General features: G+C 43.3%; 1 protein-coding gene across 5 annotated transcripts in view; it reads right to left on the bottom strand.

Moving 5' to 3' along the window:
- The window catches only part of PHKA2 (phosphorylase kinase regulatory subunit alpha 2), a 73545-nt gene extending 61013 nt beyond the window's left edge, over positions 1 to 12532 (bottom strand). For all 5 annotated transcript variants that reach the window (XM_088028855.1, XM_028122595.1, XM_088028853.1 and 2 more), the window contains exon 1: positions 12039 to 12532. In XM_088028855.1, the coding sequence (XP_087884981.1) occupies positions 12039 to 12116 (78 nt within the window). In that variant the 5' untranslated portion in view covers positions 12117 to 12532. The remainder of the gene's footprint in view (positions 1 to 12038) is intronic.
- Between the last annotated feature and the right edge of the window lie 4024 nt (positions 12533 to 16556).

Below are 16556 nucleotides of genomic sequence, written 5' to 3'. Positions count from 1 at the left end.
CCCCACATGGGGCTTTCTGCTCAGTGGGGAGTCTGCTTCTCCCTCTCCTCCTGCCTCCTCCCCCCTGTTCACGATCTCTCTGTGAAATAAATAAAATCTTTAAAAAAAAAAAAATACTGGTTCCTTTCAATCCACCCTCCACAAAGGAAGGTTGCAGAAAGAACTAGAATCTCAAGACTTCACTGTTTTAGAATTCTCCAATCCTATAAAACAGAATCTGAGTCTCTTAGATTGCCATACAAGGCTCTTCCTCTCACATCCAGCCTCATCACCTGACACACACACCCTCCTTAGCCCCTGCCCCAAAACCTGAATTCAAGTTTCATGCACAGGCTCTGCTCTCGCACTTCGGAGCCTGGGCGCCCGCAGTGCCCTCGTGGCAAATGCCTCTCCACACACTTGCTCCTCTGTGAGGCTTCCCCCAGCTTCCTTGATCCTACAGTCCAGGAGACAGAGGTCAGAGGCCTCCAGCTGACCCTTACTCTCAGTCCTTTTTCCTTTAGATTAAGAATGGCTAAGTACACATCACTGCCTTGCTCAGCTCCAAGGGAGGAAAGTACAAGTAAATCATTCAAATGAAATACCTAGAAGAGACTAGGACAAATGTTGAAAATAGAGGATTATTCACCATCAACCCCCTCTACCCCCGTGTTGGTAAAACAAAAAACAAAGTGGAAAATTCTATTATAAAAACTCCAAAAACTGGTTAAATTCATTTGTTGTGCTGAAATTTTATTCTAGCAGCTACCACTTAAAATATTAAAGGGGATAGGGAAGGGCAATGCCTTGGACTTGAGATTTTTTTAAGATTTTATTTATTTGAGAGAGCGAGAGAGCACAGAGGGAGTGTGAGAGGGAGAAGCAGACTCCCCGCTGAGCAGGAGCCCAACACAGGACTCAAACCCAGGACGCTGGGATCAGGACCTGAGCCAAAGGCAGACCCTTACGTGACTGAGCCACCCAGGCGCCCTTGAGATGATTTTTACAGTGGGAATTCCAATAGCCTGTGTTTTAAAATGATGACACCTGGGGTGCCTGGCTGGCTCAGTCAGTAGAGCAGGCTACTCCTAATCTCACGGTCTTGAGTTCAAGCTCCACAACAGGCGTGGAACCTACTTAAAACAAAAAAAAATTTTTTTAATGTTAAAAAAAATAAAATGATTATATCTGTAATTGAGACTAGGGGCTGTGTGAGTAACACTTTCTTTCTCCATTAGTTTAAAAGATAGGTTTTGTATAATTTGATATGTAAACCTTGGGCATTCAGAGAATAATGTTTAAGACTTAAGCTCCGACATGCAGCGGCCTTACACTTTTCACCTGAGGAGATCACAGGTGTGCAACTTTCACTTTCGAATGATGTCTTTTGCTAAACTCCTGCTTATCTGATTTCCCCCCTCTGGATTTACAGATAACTCACAAATTACAAGGTGCCCTGGGCCTAGGCATTTGCACCATCCCATATGACTGAAGGATGGCTTCCAGGGAAATAAAGTGGGTCAGGAGCCACGTACTGCAGGCATTCACTTCGATCAAGCTGTGTTCCAGCTTTATCCCAGATCCCAGTGCTCACCTTAAAACTTTCGAGACTTCCAGAAACTATGTGGGCCCCTTAGCTACCATCAAACGCACAAATGACTTCACCACTGTCTTAAAACATTTTATTTCTTTGCCTCTCTCACCAATCCCTGTTGCAAGGTGGGGGATTACTGAAATGTTAGTCCTTAGCCTGGTGCTGTGAAAACCGACAGAACACAAACTCAGTGGGGTTGCTAGGATCCTCCTGGCCAACACCTCAAGTCAGGGGTGTCAAGGGATTACTGGCTGCTGTGCAGTAACACCTCCCCCAAACAGGAGAGCTGTGGGCCTCACTATTTATTTTCAACTCTAAGACTGACGGTTACTTTATTAGGTTCAGGGTTCAGGGTCAGAGCACCGAAGGACCACACGTCACTCCGAATCTGGACTCTTGCTAGAGGATCTACTAGGAATCCACTGAAGGGCTTTGGGGAGTGGGGGTAGGGAGGTGGAGACCCATGAGACTCCTGGAATGTCTGTGAGCATTTTTCTCAGTAGACAATAAAACACTCACTCAGCTTTCATCAAATTCTCAAATGGGTCTGTAACTCATTTGATTAAGAACCACTACTCTATGTGTATGTTATGAACATAAATTATGTTCTCCCTACCCACTGTGAGGAAGATGTGATATTTATTTTACTCTGTGACTTTTACTAATAGAGTGAAATAAATATCACAACTGCCTCACAGTATTTAAAGAAAGGGCCTATTAAAGTTTCACTATTTTAACAGGCAAAAATACAAATTTATTTGGTGTTCACAGCAATCTAAAGTATTTCTCTCCATTCCTCTGGCCTGTTTCCAACAATACACAGTGTTTATCACAGGGCTGTCAGCTCACCAGAAGGATGACCTTGAAAAAGATCCCCTCAACTCTCTTGGCTGAATTCTTTAGCTGTAAAAGGAAACAAGGTGATATAATTAGATGATCTCTTGGATCCCTGCAAAACTTGAAACAATTCTAAATTTCTCCCTTGTATGCGTTATTACAGTCCTATTTGTAAGGAGAAGATTCAAGGACTTTTTCATTCAATTACTCAAATGTTTCTATCTGGCACTAAAATATTTAAAAGTGGTCCTGAAAAGGGCACAGCAAAAACCCTCCTCCTGGCACCTGAAAGAGTTGAAGGAGGAGGTGGCAAAAGGCAGGGCACTGAATTGTTATCAGGAAGGAAAAAAATGCCATCCATTCAGTGCTTGCTTTCTCCAATCAACACACAGAGCAGACAACCATCTCTCAGCCCTTTTAAAAGGGCTCAGGAATCCTGAGGGATCTGGGGACCACACTCCTGAGAACTGCTATACTACTTCAAAGCTGGAGTGTATTTTTCCTGTCCACGTGTTAGAAATTCTTACAAGTATGTGTCCCTAAGCAAGGAAAAATATTATTTGGGGTGTTTTTAAAGTTCTACACACTTAATAGCATACTGTACTTATTCTTCTATAACTTGTTTGCACTCAACTTTAAATTTCTGAGTGCTATCCAATTTGATACATGTAAGTCTAGGTCACTCATTTTAACTGCTATCTAGTATTCTATCGTGTGGCTAGATCTCTATTTGTCCATTCCCAAAGTGATGAACATTTAGATTGTTTCTAATTTTTCTCTTTTACAAACAATGCTTCAACAAATGTCCTCGTACATGTCTCCTTGGGTAATGGGTAAGAGCACAACATTAGTATATGTAACTACATAGGGACCTCCTGCGTCATACAGTGCGCGTAGCTTCAATTTCACCAGCATCTCCCAACTGTTTTCCAAGGTGACTGTACCAGTTAACAGTCTGTAACTTACATTCTATGGCACAGACTACGAATCACTAACTGAATTTCCTTTTCTTCTCAGGCCTTCAGCTATCCTACATTTCCCATCCTCCCTTGCAGTTAGATGTGACCATGTGTTTGAGTTCTAGCCAAAGGAATGTGAATGAAAGTGAAGTACCCATCACATCCAGGGTGACCTTTGGAGCTGCACCGTTAGCCCAGATCTCTAAATGACACCCTTATTGACCTGGACCCACACCCGGCTGTTGTCGGAGTGAGAAATAAACTTCTGTGTTTATTCAACGAGATTTTGGACTTTGTTACAGCAGTTAGCCTATCTTAACTAATACCTCTTCCCATGAATTTATGAGATTTGCCCCTTTTCTACAACCTTGTCAACACTTAGAATTATGCTTTGAAACTGTTCCCCAATTGTCAGTCTGAATTTATTGCTTTGATCTACTTTACTTTCTCGGGTTACTAGTGAGGTTAAGCCATCATTTCACATGTTTATTAATTTCCTTTTCTGTGAACTGCTTGTTTATATTGTAGAACACAATCATAGGAATATATAAAATTAATATAAATGAGAAAGGGAGTATTAATTAAAGGGCAACAATGAAGTAGGACACTTGGACTGAAAATATTTTTTGGTTATCCTGGCACTTCTCTTTGCTATTAAGAGAAGTAATGAAGAGAGAATATTTATAAACCCAGAAGCTAAACAATGATGTCACCTGCTATCTAATCAAATAGAAACAAGCTCAACTAAAACTGAAACTTAAATCCAATCAACTATAAGTGGCCGGTTCTCCAAAGACTCTCAGGGTTAAGCTTCTGTATTTGTTATTTATTAATCACCCCAAAACTTACTCTAAACACTGAGAACCTAGTTCCAGTAGTTCTGGGTTTTCTGTGGTATTTATATCTGCAAATACCATCTCCATCCGGCTCATTTTTTTTTTTTCAGGTCTTTTATGTGGGTCACAGTTACAATGCAGCATAGGAGTGATAGTGGTGACCCTTGAGGTCCCTGACTTTAAAGATATTGTTTCTGATATTTTGCCAATACATTAGGTTTGTAAATTTTTTTTTAAAGATTTATTGATTTATTTGAGGGAGAGAGAGAGGCAGAGAGGGACTGAGGGAGGGAGAGTGAGTCCTAAGCAGACCCCAGGCTGAGCGTAGAACCTGACAAGGGGCTCCATCTCACAACTCTGAGATCGTGACCTGAGCCGAAACCAAGAGTTGAATGCTAAACCAACTGCACCACCCAGGCACCCACATCTGTAGATTTTTTAAAACATTATCTTTTATCGGGATAATACAACTCCCTAGAATACCCTAAGAGGTGTATTTAAAAAATCATTCTAGATGCTGAATTTTATCAAATGCTTTTCTACACCTATTGAGATGACCACACTATTTTCTCCTTTAATTTATTAATGTGGTAAATTGCATTAGATTTTCTTATAGTAAATTTCCTTGTATTCTTGGGTAAACTCCACTTGAGTAGAGCATCAACTATGATGCATTTTTTATACATTGCTGGATTCTTTTTATTAACATTTGACTTTGTATTTCACATCAATATTCATAAGTGAATTTCCTCCACAAGTATTGTTTCTCATTATATCTTGTTTGCCTATGGTATCTTAGCAATATAAAAGGAGTTAAGAGTTATCCCTCTTTATCTTTTATCTGAAACAGTTTAAGACAGGGGTTATGTTAATCCTTTGCCTCCCTCTCACTCCATTGTATGCACTGGACAAAGCCCCAGCTCCGGTTAAATCTGACTCTTTGCCTACTCTGGGGATGCACCTGTGCAGCTAACTGGGGCTGGAGAAAAACACAGCCATGCTGATGGAACTCACCGGAAATTAATGGCCCCAAAGCTATCCAACAATCATAATAGAAATCTTTGGTTTCCTCTAGAAAGGACTGTTTTATACCTGCTCCTCTCTCTTCAAGCCTCCAATAACTCCTCCCTGTCTGTACTCTCAGCTGACGACTGTGCCTTATGTTTCACTGAAAAAGTAGAAACAATCAAAAGAGAACATGGTACCCATGTACCCCGCCCTCCTTCTTGTTTTGATGGATAAACTATCTGTGCTCCTTTTTAAGGTCACCCATCACATGCGTGCATGCTACATTCCATCCCTCTCACTCACTCAAGGACTTTGCTCCAATGATTCTCATTCTGCCTCTCCTCAGTCTTCCTTGGCAGCTGCTCCTGATCTTCTGGATCTCTCCATTTTTGCAAAGCTCCTCTTCGAACATCTTTTCTCTGTCTACGCTCACTCCTGTGATCTCATCCAGCCTCATGACCTTTTAAACACCACATATATACCAATATAACTCCTAGATTTTTCTCTCCAGCTCAGACCCCTCCCTTTCCTCAAGACTCATATATTCAATTGCCTACTTGCCATTTCTACTTGGATGCCTCATGGGCACCTCAAACTTAATAAAAACTCCTTCTCTTTCTCCCCAAATTTGCTCCTCCACAATTTTCCCCATCTCAGCAAATGGCAATTCCGTCGTGCCGGTTGCTCAAGCCAAAACCCTAGAGTCATTCCTGACTTCTCTTTTTTCCACACCCCTTATGCCCAATCCACCAGTAAATCCTGTTGTCTCTACAAAACTTCCCCCAAATTCCACCACTTGCAGCAGTTTCCATTGCCACCACCCTTGTCTGAGCCATCATGCTCCAGCTGCTGAAGCTTCCTAATCAGTCACCCTGCTTTGCTTCGTGTCTGCTTTACAGACAATATTCTATGCAGCTGATGGAGTGATTCTTTTCCAACATTATTCGGATGTCACTCACTTGCTCAAAACCCTCTCATGGCTTCCCTTCCCACTCAAAAGCCAAATTCCTTCACCTTCGAAGATGAATGAATAAATAAGCCTCTGAATGTCCTCAGTCCTTGTCTGTAAACCCACCCTGGACTAGGATTTTTTGTGACTCAATCCATTTCTTTAACAGTTACAGGTCGAATTAGGATTTAATTTTTTCTTAACATGGCTAACATTAATCTTAGAAAACTGTCCATTTAACATTTCCAAATGTACTGCCAAAAAGTATTGATACTATTTTTCCATTTTCTCCTAATATTGTTTATTTGTGTCTCTTCCCCGGCTCCCAACAACCCTGCCAGAAGTTTGCCTATTTGTTAGTCTTTTCTAAAAAACAGCTTTTGGGGCACCTGGGTGGCTCAGTCAGTTGGTCAACTGCCTTTGGCTCGGGTCATGATCCCGGAGTCCTGGGATGGAGCCCCACATCGGGCTCCCTGCTCAGCGGGGAGTCTGCTTCTCCCTCTGCCCCTCCCCCTGCTCGTGCTCACGTTCTCTCTCTCAAATACATAAATAAAATCTTTAAAAAAATAAACAGCTTTTGGTTTTGTCCATCCTTATTGTGTTATCTTACACCAGTTTTTGCTCCTGTATGATTTCCTTTCTTCTGTTTTCTTGGCTGCACTGTTATCCTTTTCTCAATGAGTTCAGTAATCTTCAAATCTTTCTTCCTTTCTAATATTTCAGAATATAAATTTCAAATCCCACTTTAGCTGTATCTCCTTTGTATTTGGAATGCTTCTGTTGTCATTCAGTTCTAGATATTTCATAATTTCCATTATAATTTCTTCTTAGAGATACATACACACCCATGACACATATATCCACGATCTATTTAGATAAATTTAGAAGTGGGCTTAGTAAGATTCCAAACGTACTTGGAGATTTAGCAGCTGTTTGTTATTGCTAACTTTCTTGCATTTTGGCAAAAACTCCGGTGTTCATAAAGTTGATTTTTCAGTATTTTTGAGACTTTCTTTATACCCGAATTTGTCATCAATTTTTGAAAAACTTCGCAAGGTTGAAACAAATATGTATTTTCTATTGGTGGGGTGCAATTCTACGTATGTACACTTGATTTTGTTTCTTATGGTGCTCAAATTTTCTATGTCCTAATTATTTCTCTGCTTGACCTATTAGTATCTTAGGGGAGTATAAAAGTTCTTAGTATGATTATGGATTTCTTAACTTCTACAGTTAGGTCAAGTTTTGCTTCATATCAGTCAGAGTTGTATTCTGATTTAAAATTGCTTTATTTCCTTGAATTATCCTTTTATCATTTAGTAATAACTTTTATCCCTAATGAAATTTTTTAAAATTTCAAGATCTACTGTTTGACATTAGTATGCACACCAATTTCTTGTTTAGCATCTGCCTATATATCTTTTCTAAACTACTTTCAACCTTTGGGGGCAACTGGGTGGCTCAGTCAGTTAAGCATCGGACTCTTGATTTCAGCTCAGGTCATGATCTCAGGGTGATGAGATCGAGCCCCACCACAAACTCCATGCTCAGTGGGGAGTCTGCCTGGGATTCTCTCCCTCTCCCTCTGCCCCTACCCCTGCTTGCTCACTCTCTCTCTTTCTTGCTCTCTAAATAAATAATTAAAAAAAAAAAACTACTTTCAACTTTTGAATATCTTAAGGTTGTATCTCTCACTTAAAAAAAAAAAAAAAGATTGAGCCCTGCGTCAGGCTCAATTTCATGACCCAGAGATCATGACCTGAGCTGAAACCAAGAGTCAACCACTTAACCGACTGAGCCACTCCAGTGGCCCAGGTTGTGTTTTTTATAAACCACATATATCTTGGGGCACCTGGGTGGCTCAGTTGGTTAAGCATCTGCCTTCGGCTCAGGTCATGATCTCAGGGTCCTGGGATGGAGCCCCATGTCTGGCTCCCTGCTTAGTGGTGAGTCAGCTTCTCTCCCTCCCTGTGCCCCTCACCCCCACTCGTGCACAAGCTCTCGCTCTCAAATAAATTTTATAAAAACCACACATATCTTTAAAAAATTTTTTTTAATAATTTCTATTAGCTGATTAATTTAAGCATTTACATTCATTGTGATTACTAATTGCACTTATTTGATCTTGTTTTGTCCTTTGCTTACTTTTTTTTTTTTAACTTCCCTCTCTCCCTAAGCACTCTTTTCCTTCCTTCTCTTGCAGTGATCAAATTTTCTTTATTTCTCCACTGTTTTAAAAGTCATACATTCCGGGGTAGGGGGAGGGTGAAACAGGTGATGGGGATTAGGGAGTGCACTTGTCATGGTGAGCACCAGGTGATGTATAGAAGTGTTGTATCACTATATTGTACACCAGAAACTAATACTGTAAAAAAAAAAAGCTATGCTTATGAGAAATTTTTTTAAAAAAGTTATATATTCCCTTCATGTTCAAGCATTACATATAAATTCTTGATTTAAATATATAATCTCTCTCCCCTTCTTAACGTGATAAAGGCCTAAGAATGCTTTAATCCACCTCCCATTCTTCTGCCATATTATTTCACAGTATGTAATTATATCTTTTTTAAACTTGCCCCAAATTAGTCTTTATTATTATTACTATTTGTTCCCTACTCCATGTTTTAGTTATCCCATTCTTTTCATTTTAAATTCCATTGCCACTAAATAAGCAATACTTACTGTTCTGGTCTCTTATCTCTTTTTTATACCAAATAATCTGCAGTTAAAATTACTGCCTTGATCACCGTTTCTGATCCATATTCTTTTATCACTACTTTGTAACTTAACACTTTCGTTTATGAGCTTTCAAACAGAACTGATATTCAAAAAATGTACAAAGTTAGTATTATCCGGACCAAAGTAAATCTAGGAATTTTTTTTCAGTCAATAATTATTTGAAGATAATCCCTAGAGTATATAATTATACTCTCTGTATACACAAAATCATATCTGCAAAAGGACCCTTTTATAAACATAGCTCTTTTCGTCTTTGCCTTAAAGATTTAAATAGTAATTAGTAGCAAATATATTTGGCAAATGACTAATGGAAAAAGTTGTTCTCTTTCACAGATACAGGAAAAGGAATTAGTTGACACGCTATTGCCTCTAACTGAAGAATTATGTTCGACATATTTAACACTAAATGATTTCCAACAAGTGAAATCAATTTAAAAAGCACATCAGGGGCACCTGGTGGCTCAGTTAAGCATCTGACTCGGCCCAGCTCAAGATCTCAGGGTCCTGGGATGGAGTGCCTCCCGCTCTGCTGGCTCCGTGCTCGGCAGGGAGTCTCTTTCTCCCTCTCCCTCTGCCCCTCTCCCCGCTCAGCTCATGCTCATGCTCATGCTCCCTCTCCCTCCCTCCCTCTCTCAAATAAATAAATACTCTTTTAAAAAATAAAAAAATAAAAAGCAAATCAAACAGTTCAGAGCTTGTTATCAGCTGACACTGAAAAATACCTCATAAACATCGGCATGTATCTACAGGAGATGGGGAGATATAGCATAAATTTTAGAAACCACCAGTCCAGCTCGTTCATTTTTTTATGGTCGAATATGCATAAAATTGCCCATTCATTTTTAGAGTGGTTAGGTGACCTAAGATCACTCATAAAGATGATGGGACCTTAAATGGATTAAGGATCTGCAACTGTGAAGACTAGCTGTTGGGGCAGGATGGGGGGAGGGGGATAGGAGTGCGAGTCTGCATGGGATTTCCCAGCAGCCTTGTGCTTGGAGGATTCCGGTTTGCGACAAGAGTAAAGACGGTAAATGAGAGCTTCTCACCAACTACCCCCCAAATAAATACAACTAAAGGCTGAGACACCTTTTTTTTTAATCATTAAAATGTTGGAGAGGAAAGTCCAACACTGCAAATTTGCTTTAATAAGACAGTTCTTTTGCTCCTGAGAGAAGGCAAGCCTGGATCAATGGCTGGACAGTAGGATGGCTCAGAGCCTGTTGGAAGTATTTTATCAACAAGGACTTAATGGTGCCTTTCATGTGCCAGGAACACTGCTTAAGACAAAAGGAACAAAACTGATGAGGCCTCTGTGCTTAAGGACCTCACTGCATCAATGGGGAGACATAATTATGTTTATAGACTAGAAAGCAATTAGTAGTTGTACCAAGGCCTTCAGGAAAGGGAGTAACATGGCCCACGCTGGTGAGGTGAGGACATGTGGCCTATGTCAAAGTCATAACACCACCAACAGCACTATTTACTGATTGCCTCCTGGGTGCCAGGCAACGTGCTAGGCACTAACTTTTTCTTCACAATACCTCAGTGGAGATAGGTGTTACTGTCCCCATTTTACAGATGAGGTCATGGACTTGAGAGGTTAAGGCTAACATGTCATTCAAGGCAGAGCTGGGCACGCAAACACAGGTGTGACACAAGAACCAAGCTTCATCAGTTCTCCTTACAGCCCCTTCCCTCACAGTAAGGAAGGGGAAAACCTTTGAACTTGAATTTTAAAACAATTTATAGATGTAATTATAATATACTACAAAGAGGATGGCAAAAAGTAACCACATTTTGCCTGCCTACTCCTTTTTTAATTCTCAACGTCATCTCTTCTAGGACTCCATCCTGGCTCCCCAAACTGGGTTTAGCTCCCCAAATAAGGATCACAGTCCTTCATGTGCAATCTTAAAAGCCAATAAGTTCTGGAAATCTAAAGGGTTTTCATAAGTTTGCAGCAAGCTTGGTGACAAAAGGTGACCTGAACAGACGTGAAACTATTTTAAGTCTTTACTTTTCCTACTCAGTGTGAATATTCACAATCGGATGTGAGAAAAATGTGTTTAAGGGATGCTGCCCACTGCAGTTATTATAGAATACATATGTGTATTACACCTTTCTAAAATCCAAACATTTCTGACTTGCAAACCACATCTGGCCCCAAGGATCTCAAAGGACTCTGGAACTATACCCTATGCATAAATCTCATTGCACTACACGCATTTATTCTTCTTTGTAAGCCAAGCACCTAACAGAGTGTCTTGCATATAATAGGTACACAATAAATATTTCATGAATGAAGAAATAAGACTGAGAAATTGGCTAAGAAGGGAAAATGGTCAGTGGCTTGGGAATGACTATGGTTCCCGACTTGTAGGCTGAGCCTCTAACCATGGAATGCTACTTCCTTCTCGAACATGGAGGTCCTATTAATAGTTGCTGCTGAGGGAAAGGGACAGAGCTGCTGTCTTCACTAGGAATAAAAATAGTCCAGGGGGTCTTACATGATGGGCCCACATATAACTTTAGGCCAGTAATATAGAACAGCAAGCATATTCATACCTCAGACCACATGGGCAGCCTCATAGGTCCCCCTTGAACTTGGGAGCAGAAGACCTGCGTTTGGCCCTGACCCTACTACATGCGGTAAGCCTTTTGGCCTGTAGTTTTCTCATCTGTAAAATATCAACCAGAGTAACCCCTAAGGCCTTCACACGTGGGTCTCTAACAAGGTAACTCATGGGAGGGGCAGCAGCAGTTGCCCTACACTCTGGAGGAGCAGGATACAAACCTCCGGAGGTTCTTCACTCCTGTCTACTGCCCCGGCAGTCCCGAGTTCACTGTCCCCGTTCAGTGAGCTCTGTCCAACCTATACACACCTCCTCTCTCACCCCAAAACAGAACGGTCGAAGCAAAAAGACGCATTTTTGTACCCAGGGCACCAGGGGGGGCTCTGTCTTCGATCTCAAACAGAGGTGGTCCCCTGAAAGAGGATGGGGTGGAATGGGGGTGCGGCCAGCAAGCACTGGATTTAAGGAGCAAACCTCCTAAATGCAAAGTCTCAGGACCGGGAGGAGATTGGGTAGGAGAATAAGTGCCGCGAGAGGGCAGCTCGGGTGGTCCTTCCTTACCTGGTAGCACAGGATGGTTTGTTGGACCAGCCGCGCGTAGCCATCCAGGCGGACCCCGGAATTGCTCCTGCTCCTCATCTCCGCGTGCTGCCGGGGCCTCAGCGCCCGACGGGCTGTGCAGAGGTGGGACGCCCGAACTGCGGCCGCCGAGCGGGCCTGGTTCCCAAACACGCACAGCCTCGGTTAGTTCTTGGGACAGTGCCCGGCGGTGGGAGGTCAAGACTTTTTTAAATGAAAGAACCAAAGTATGATTGGAAAACAAGCCAACCAGAGTTTCGCTCCTCCGCAAGGCGCGGGGGCGGTGATGGGGGCAGGCGCTAAGGCGGCCCCTCCCTGACCAGGCCCGCCGCACTCTCGACACCCGCTCGTCCCGGACAGCCCCGCGGAAGACGCGAGGAACGGAGTTCAAGGACGGGAGACAACGACGACCCCGTCGGGCCTTTTTCACCTTAAAGCCGTCTGCAGGAGGCCCCGGGGCGGGCCGTCAACCGAGCCTACAGGCCTGCAGCAACCCACTTGCCGCCCCGCCCCCCGGCCCCGCCCCCGCCCCCGCCGCGGAACGCAGCCCTCGGAGTCGCGGCTCGAGGGGGAAAGAAAAGGGGGTGGCCCACAGGAGGAGCGGACCACTTGGCTCCGGGCGGGAACCAAATTGCCTCCCTGAGCCCCTTATCTCCCCGCCGGCTGCCGACCCCAGGGGAAGCTAGAGAAACAGGCCCTTCCGCAGTGACCACCTGGACGCCCTTGAGCCCGCCCCAGGCCCCACCTCTGGATCCGCCTCCGGCTCCGCCCCGTCGCTGAGCGGAACCGGAGCGGGGCCTGGGTTACAAGGTAAGGGGACCGCTTCGCCAGAGGCCCAGAACGCCCCTAATAAGGTCGCTTGTGGCCCCGCCCCGTCCTGAGATGAGCTCGCAACCGCGTCCGTGACCCCGCCCCCCGCAGCGGAGCGGAACTCGCGGAGTCAGGGAGATAAAGGACGGGTTCCAGGGCTCCTCCGGGAATTGCCGTGAGGCCCCGGGGATGGTCAGCCAACCTCACCGGCGGCGGGAGAAGTAGGCCCGCCCACCGCGGAGGCTGGGTTGGCCGCCGGCCAGGATCATAATTCTGTACCCGGCCGCTTCTCCACCGCCGAGCGGAAGCCAAGTAGTGGGGCCCCTCAGGGAAGGAAAGGGGGCGGTCGGGGCAGGGTCCCCTAGCCGCACCCTTCTTCCCCCCTTCGGCTCCTGTAGCCCCTGCCCCTGATGACCTCTCTCGAGGTCAGGCCTGCAGTCCACCTCCTACAGGCCTACTACTTGAAACTGGCATTTTTGCAGCGGCTAATTACCTACAGTTCACAGTCTTTGACCCAGTGTTCATTTTCCAACTAAATTTGTTCCACTGGACAGCTCGGCTAATGTAATTTTCAGAAGCCCTCTGCTAGTCTCCATGCATTTACTGTGTGCTTGACCTAGTAGGCCGCTCCTCCTCGTCGCCTATCTGAAGCCTTTTTTTTTTTTTAAGATTGTATTTATTGATTTGAAAGAGAGAATGAGCCAGGGAGAAAGGCAGAGGGAGAGGGGTAAGCAGACTCCTCCCTAAGCAGGGAGCCCGACGAGGGGCTCGATCCAGTAACACTGTGATCACGACCTGAGTTGAAGGCAGCCGCTTAACCTTAACCGACTGAGCCACCCAGGCGCCCCTGAAGCCTATCCTTTAAGAGCCAACTCAGGGGACGCCTGGCTGGCTCAGCTGGTTAAGCAGCTGCCTTCAGCTCAGGTCATGATCCCAGTGTTCCGGGATCAAGTCCTGCATCGGGCTCCCCGGAGCCTGCTTCTCCCTCTCCCTCTGCCTGCCACTCCTCCTGCTTGTGCGCGCTCTCTCTGACAAATAAGATAAATAAATAAATAAATAAAATCTTAAAACAAAAAAAGCCAACTCAGTTCTACCCTCCTAGAAGCCCTCCCCGGTTCTCTGAATTGCCAGATAATTTCTTCATAAGAACCTAAGTTTTGGAGTCAGTGCAAATTAAATTCAAATTCTGGTTCTGCCATTGACAAGTGTTATGAGCTTTAGCATGCCATTGCAGCAGTTTGAAATTCAACGTTCTCATCTGTAAAATGGGGATAATAGCACCTACGTCATAGGGTGGCTAACATCAAGGGATGACTGTAAACCACTTAGCAGCATACCTAGCTCATAGAAAAGTACTTCATAAATCACAGCTGTTTTCATCTATCATTTGACAATGTATTGCCTCATGTTATTTTCGTTTTCAGATGAGGCATGCTTTTCTAACTGGATTGTAAGATACTCATTCAAACAGCCTTTGAGGGGCGCCTGGGTAGCTCAGTTGGTTAAGGGCCAGCTCTTGGTTTTTGATCCAGCTGTGATCTCAGGATGTTGAGATCCGGCCCTCCCTCCCCCACCCCAGGGCTCCAAGCTCGGTGTGGGAAGTCTGCTTAGGACAGTCTCTCCCTCTCCCCCCTCCCCTGCGTTCTCTCGTTCATAAATATCTTTTTTTAATAAAAGTTTTGGGGCGCCTGGGTGGCTCAGTGGGTTAAGTGTCTGCCTTCGGCTCAGGTCATGATCCCGGGGTCCTGGATTGAGCCCTGTGTCGGGCTCTCTGCTCAGCGGAGAGCCTGCTTCTCCCTCTCCCTGCCGCTCCGCCTCCCTGTGCGCTCTCCCTCAAATAAATTAAAAAAAAAAAAAGTCTTTGAAATCTCCTGCCACGTCTGCAACAGTGTTGAGCTCAGTGTTGAATGAATGAAAGAAAATCAGTCCTGCGAACTGGGACCTTAACTAAATTCACTTTAGAAATTCCATACCATAAATCTATGTCACTCAACTAAAGCACCAAGCCCCACATAATGTCACATACTTTTTTTCTTACTATTGGCTCTTAAATTATGCAGCATTCCATGTGATGTGCCTCCATGCAGAATTTGCAATGATCTAAGGGTAAATAAAATTAGACATTAAGTTATCACCATTAACTCTCTTTTGGAATGGGAATATGTACTCTTACCAGAACTCATATATTCTGCATCAAAAAGCTGGGATGGGATCATTGCTTCATTACCATTACTGTTCACACTGAATGCTTCTTCAAGAGTTCATTTTGCTGCCATAGGGGAAATACCTAATAACCTTTGCTCATTACCTGGCATTTCCATCCAGTATAGAAACATTTTCAGTTTATCTCATTCTTGGTGAATTCTCCTATGCACACATACACCCCTTTTGGTGTATAACTAGCCTATAGCGTATAGCTTTGGTCCATGCTTTAATGAATATTATCTTAGCTATATTTTTCCATAAGCTTGAAATTCCAGGATAAAACCAAGAAGCAAAGCTACTACTTTTTAGCTTTTAAATTTCCATGCATATTTTGGACCATAAGCTGTGCTATATGAAAATCAGACTCATATCTTAGTATCCCTATGTCCCTAAGATACAAGACTTCCATATCTTGGTTTCTATATCCACGAAGCCTTTCTCTGGCTGTGATCCAATAGACAGAAACCTGTCTCCAAAGTCATTTCTCAAATATTTGTCAAGAATCAGATATGGAACATGACGGGGTATGTTGTTGTTTTTGAAGTAGATTCATGGTCTTTGTAGACATGAAAGCCCAAAACTGGACTCTAGGGTCCATACAGGACTTTTGTGACCTCATCCAGAGGGTCTGCCTCATTGTCCTCCCATAGGGGCTCGGGTCAACGAAGTTCCCAGGGAGCCCCATGTCATCAACCAAGGTAGAAACCATCCAATGTTTCTTCTGGAAGACTCAAATTTTTGACCCTAAGGAAAAGCACCCCATCTTTGACACCAAGAAGAGGGTCCATTCTGAATGAATTTTCTGAAAAGAGCTAATGTGCCAAATTCTGTTATTTCTATGACAATCAAATCTTTGTTGACTGGAGATCATTTTCATTGCAATGTTTTAAAGAATGTACAATTTGTCTCTGTTCCAGATTCCTGTCGCTAGTTTGAGACTAAGACGTAAAGAGTAGAAACATCAGAGAGTGTAAGATTTCCTCTCAGTGAAGAATATACAGATATATTTAAAAGAATATATTCTGGAAGAATGTATTCAATTTTTGTTTGCCTCAACATTTTGATGCTGTACCTAGAGAAAAGGAAAAGGAATCTACTGACAAAAATTCTGCCCACTCAAGATTATGTTTTTATGTCCACCCAGTCTTTCCTTTTTCCTGTCCTTCAGACTCCAACTGCATCAATTGGAGCTGAGCAGAGACAAACTGAATAGTCCTTAAAATGCTGTTATGGAGAAAAAAATAACACACTAGTCCATTCAGTAAAATGTTCATTTAGTAAAATAGCCCTTTGTCAAAATGGTCTTCAAACTAACCTGCTTTCTAGGTGACCTCATTAGATATACACCAGTATCCCAAATGAAGCCATTTCACCATTTTTGCTGAGACTAGTCCCGATGCTGCTCCCTGAAGTTAAGAGTTACTCTGTGGGATTAATGATTGCAGTGTGTTTTGGGGAAAAACTTCTCGAATGTTCTGAAGAAAT

Source organism: Eumetopias jubatus, unplaced genomic scaffold, assembly GCF_037043125.1.
Source record: "Eumetopias jubatus isolate StellerSeaLion01/CBP00866 unplaced genomic scaffold, mEumJub1_p1.0 scaffold_11, whole genome shotgun sequence".
Classification (NCBI taxonomy): Eukaryota; Metazoa; Chordata; class Mammalia; order Carnivora; family Otariidae; genus Eumetopias; species Eumetopias jubatus.
The sequence above is the reverse complement of the archived record's forward strand: the minus strand, read 5'-3'. Positions and strand labels throughout refer to the sequence as shown.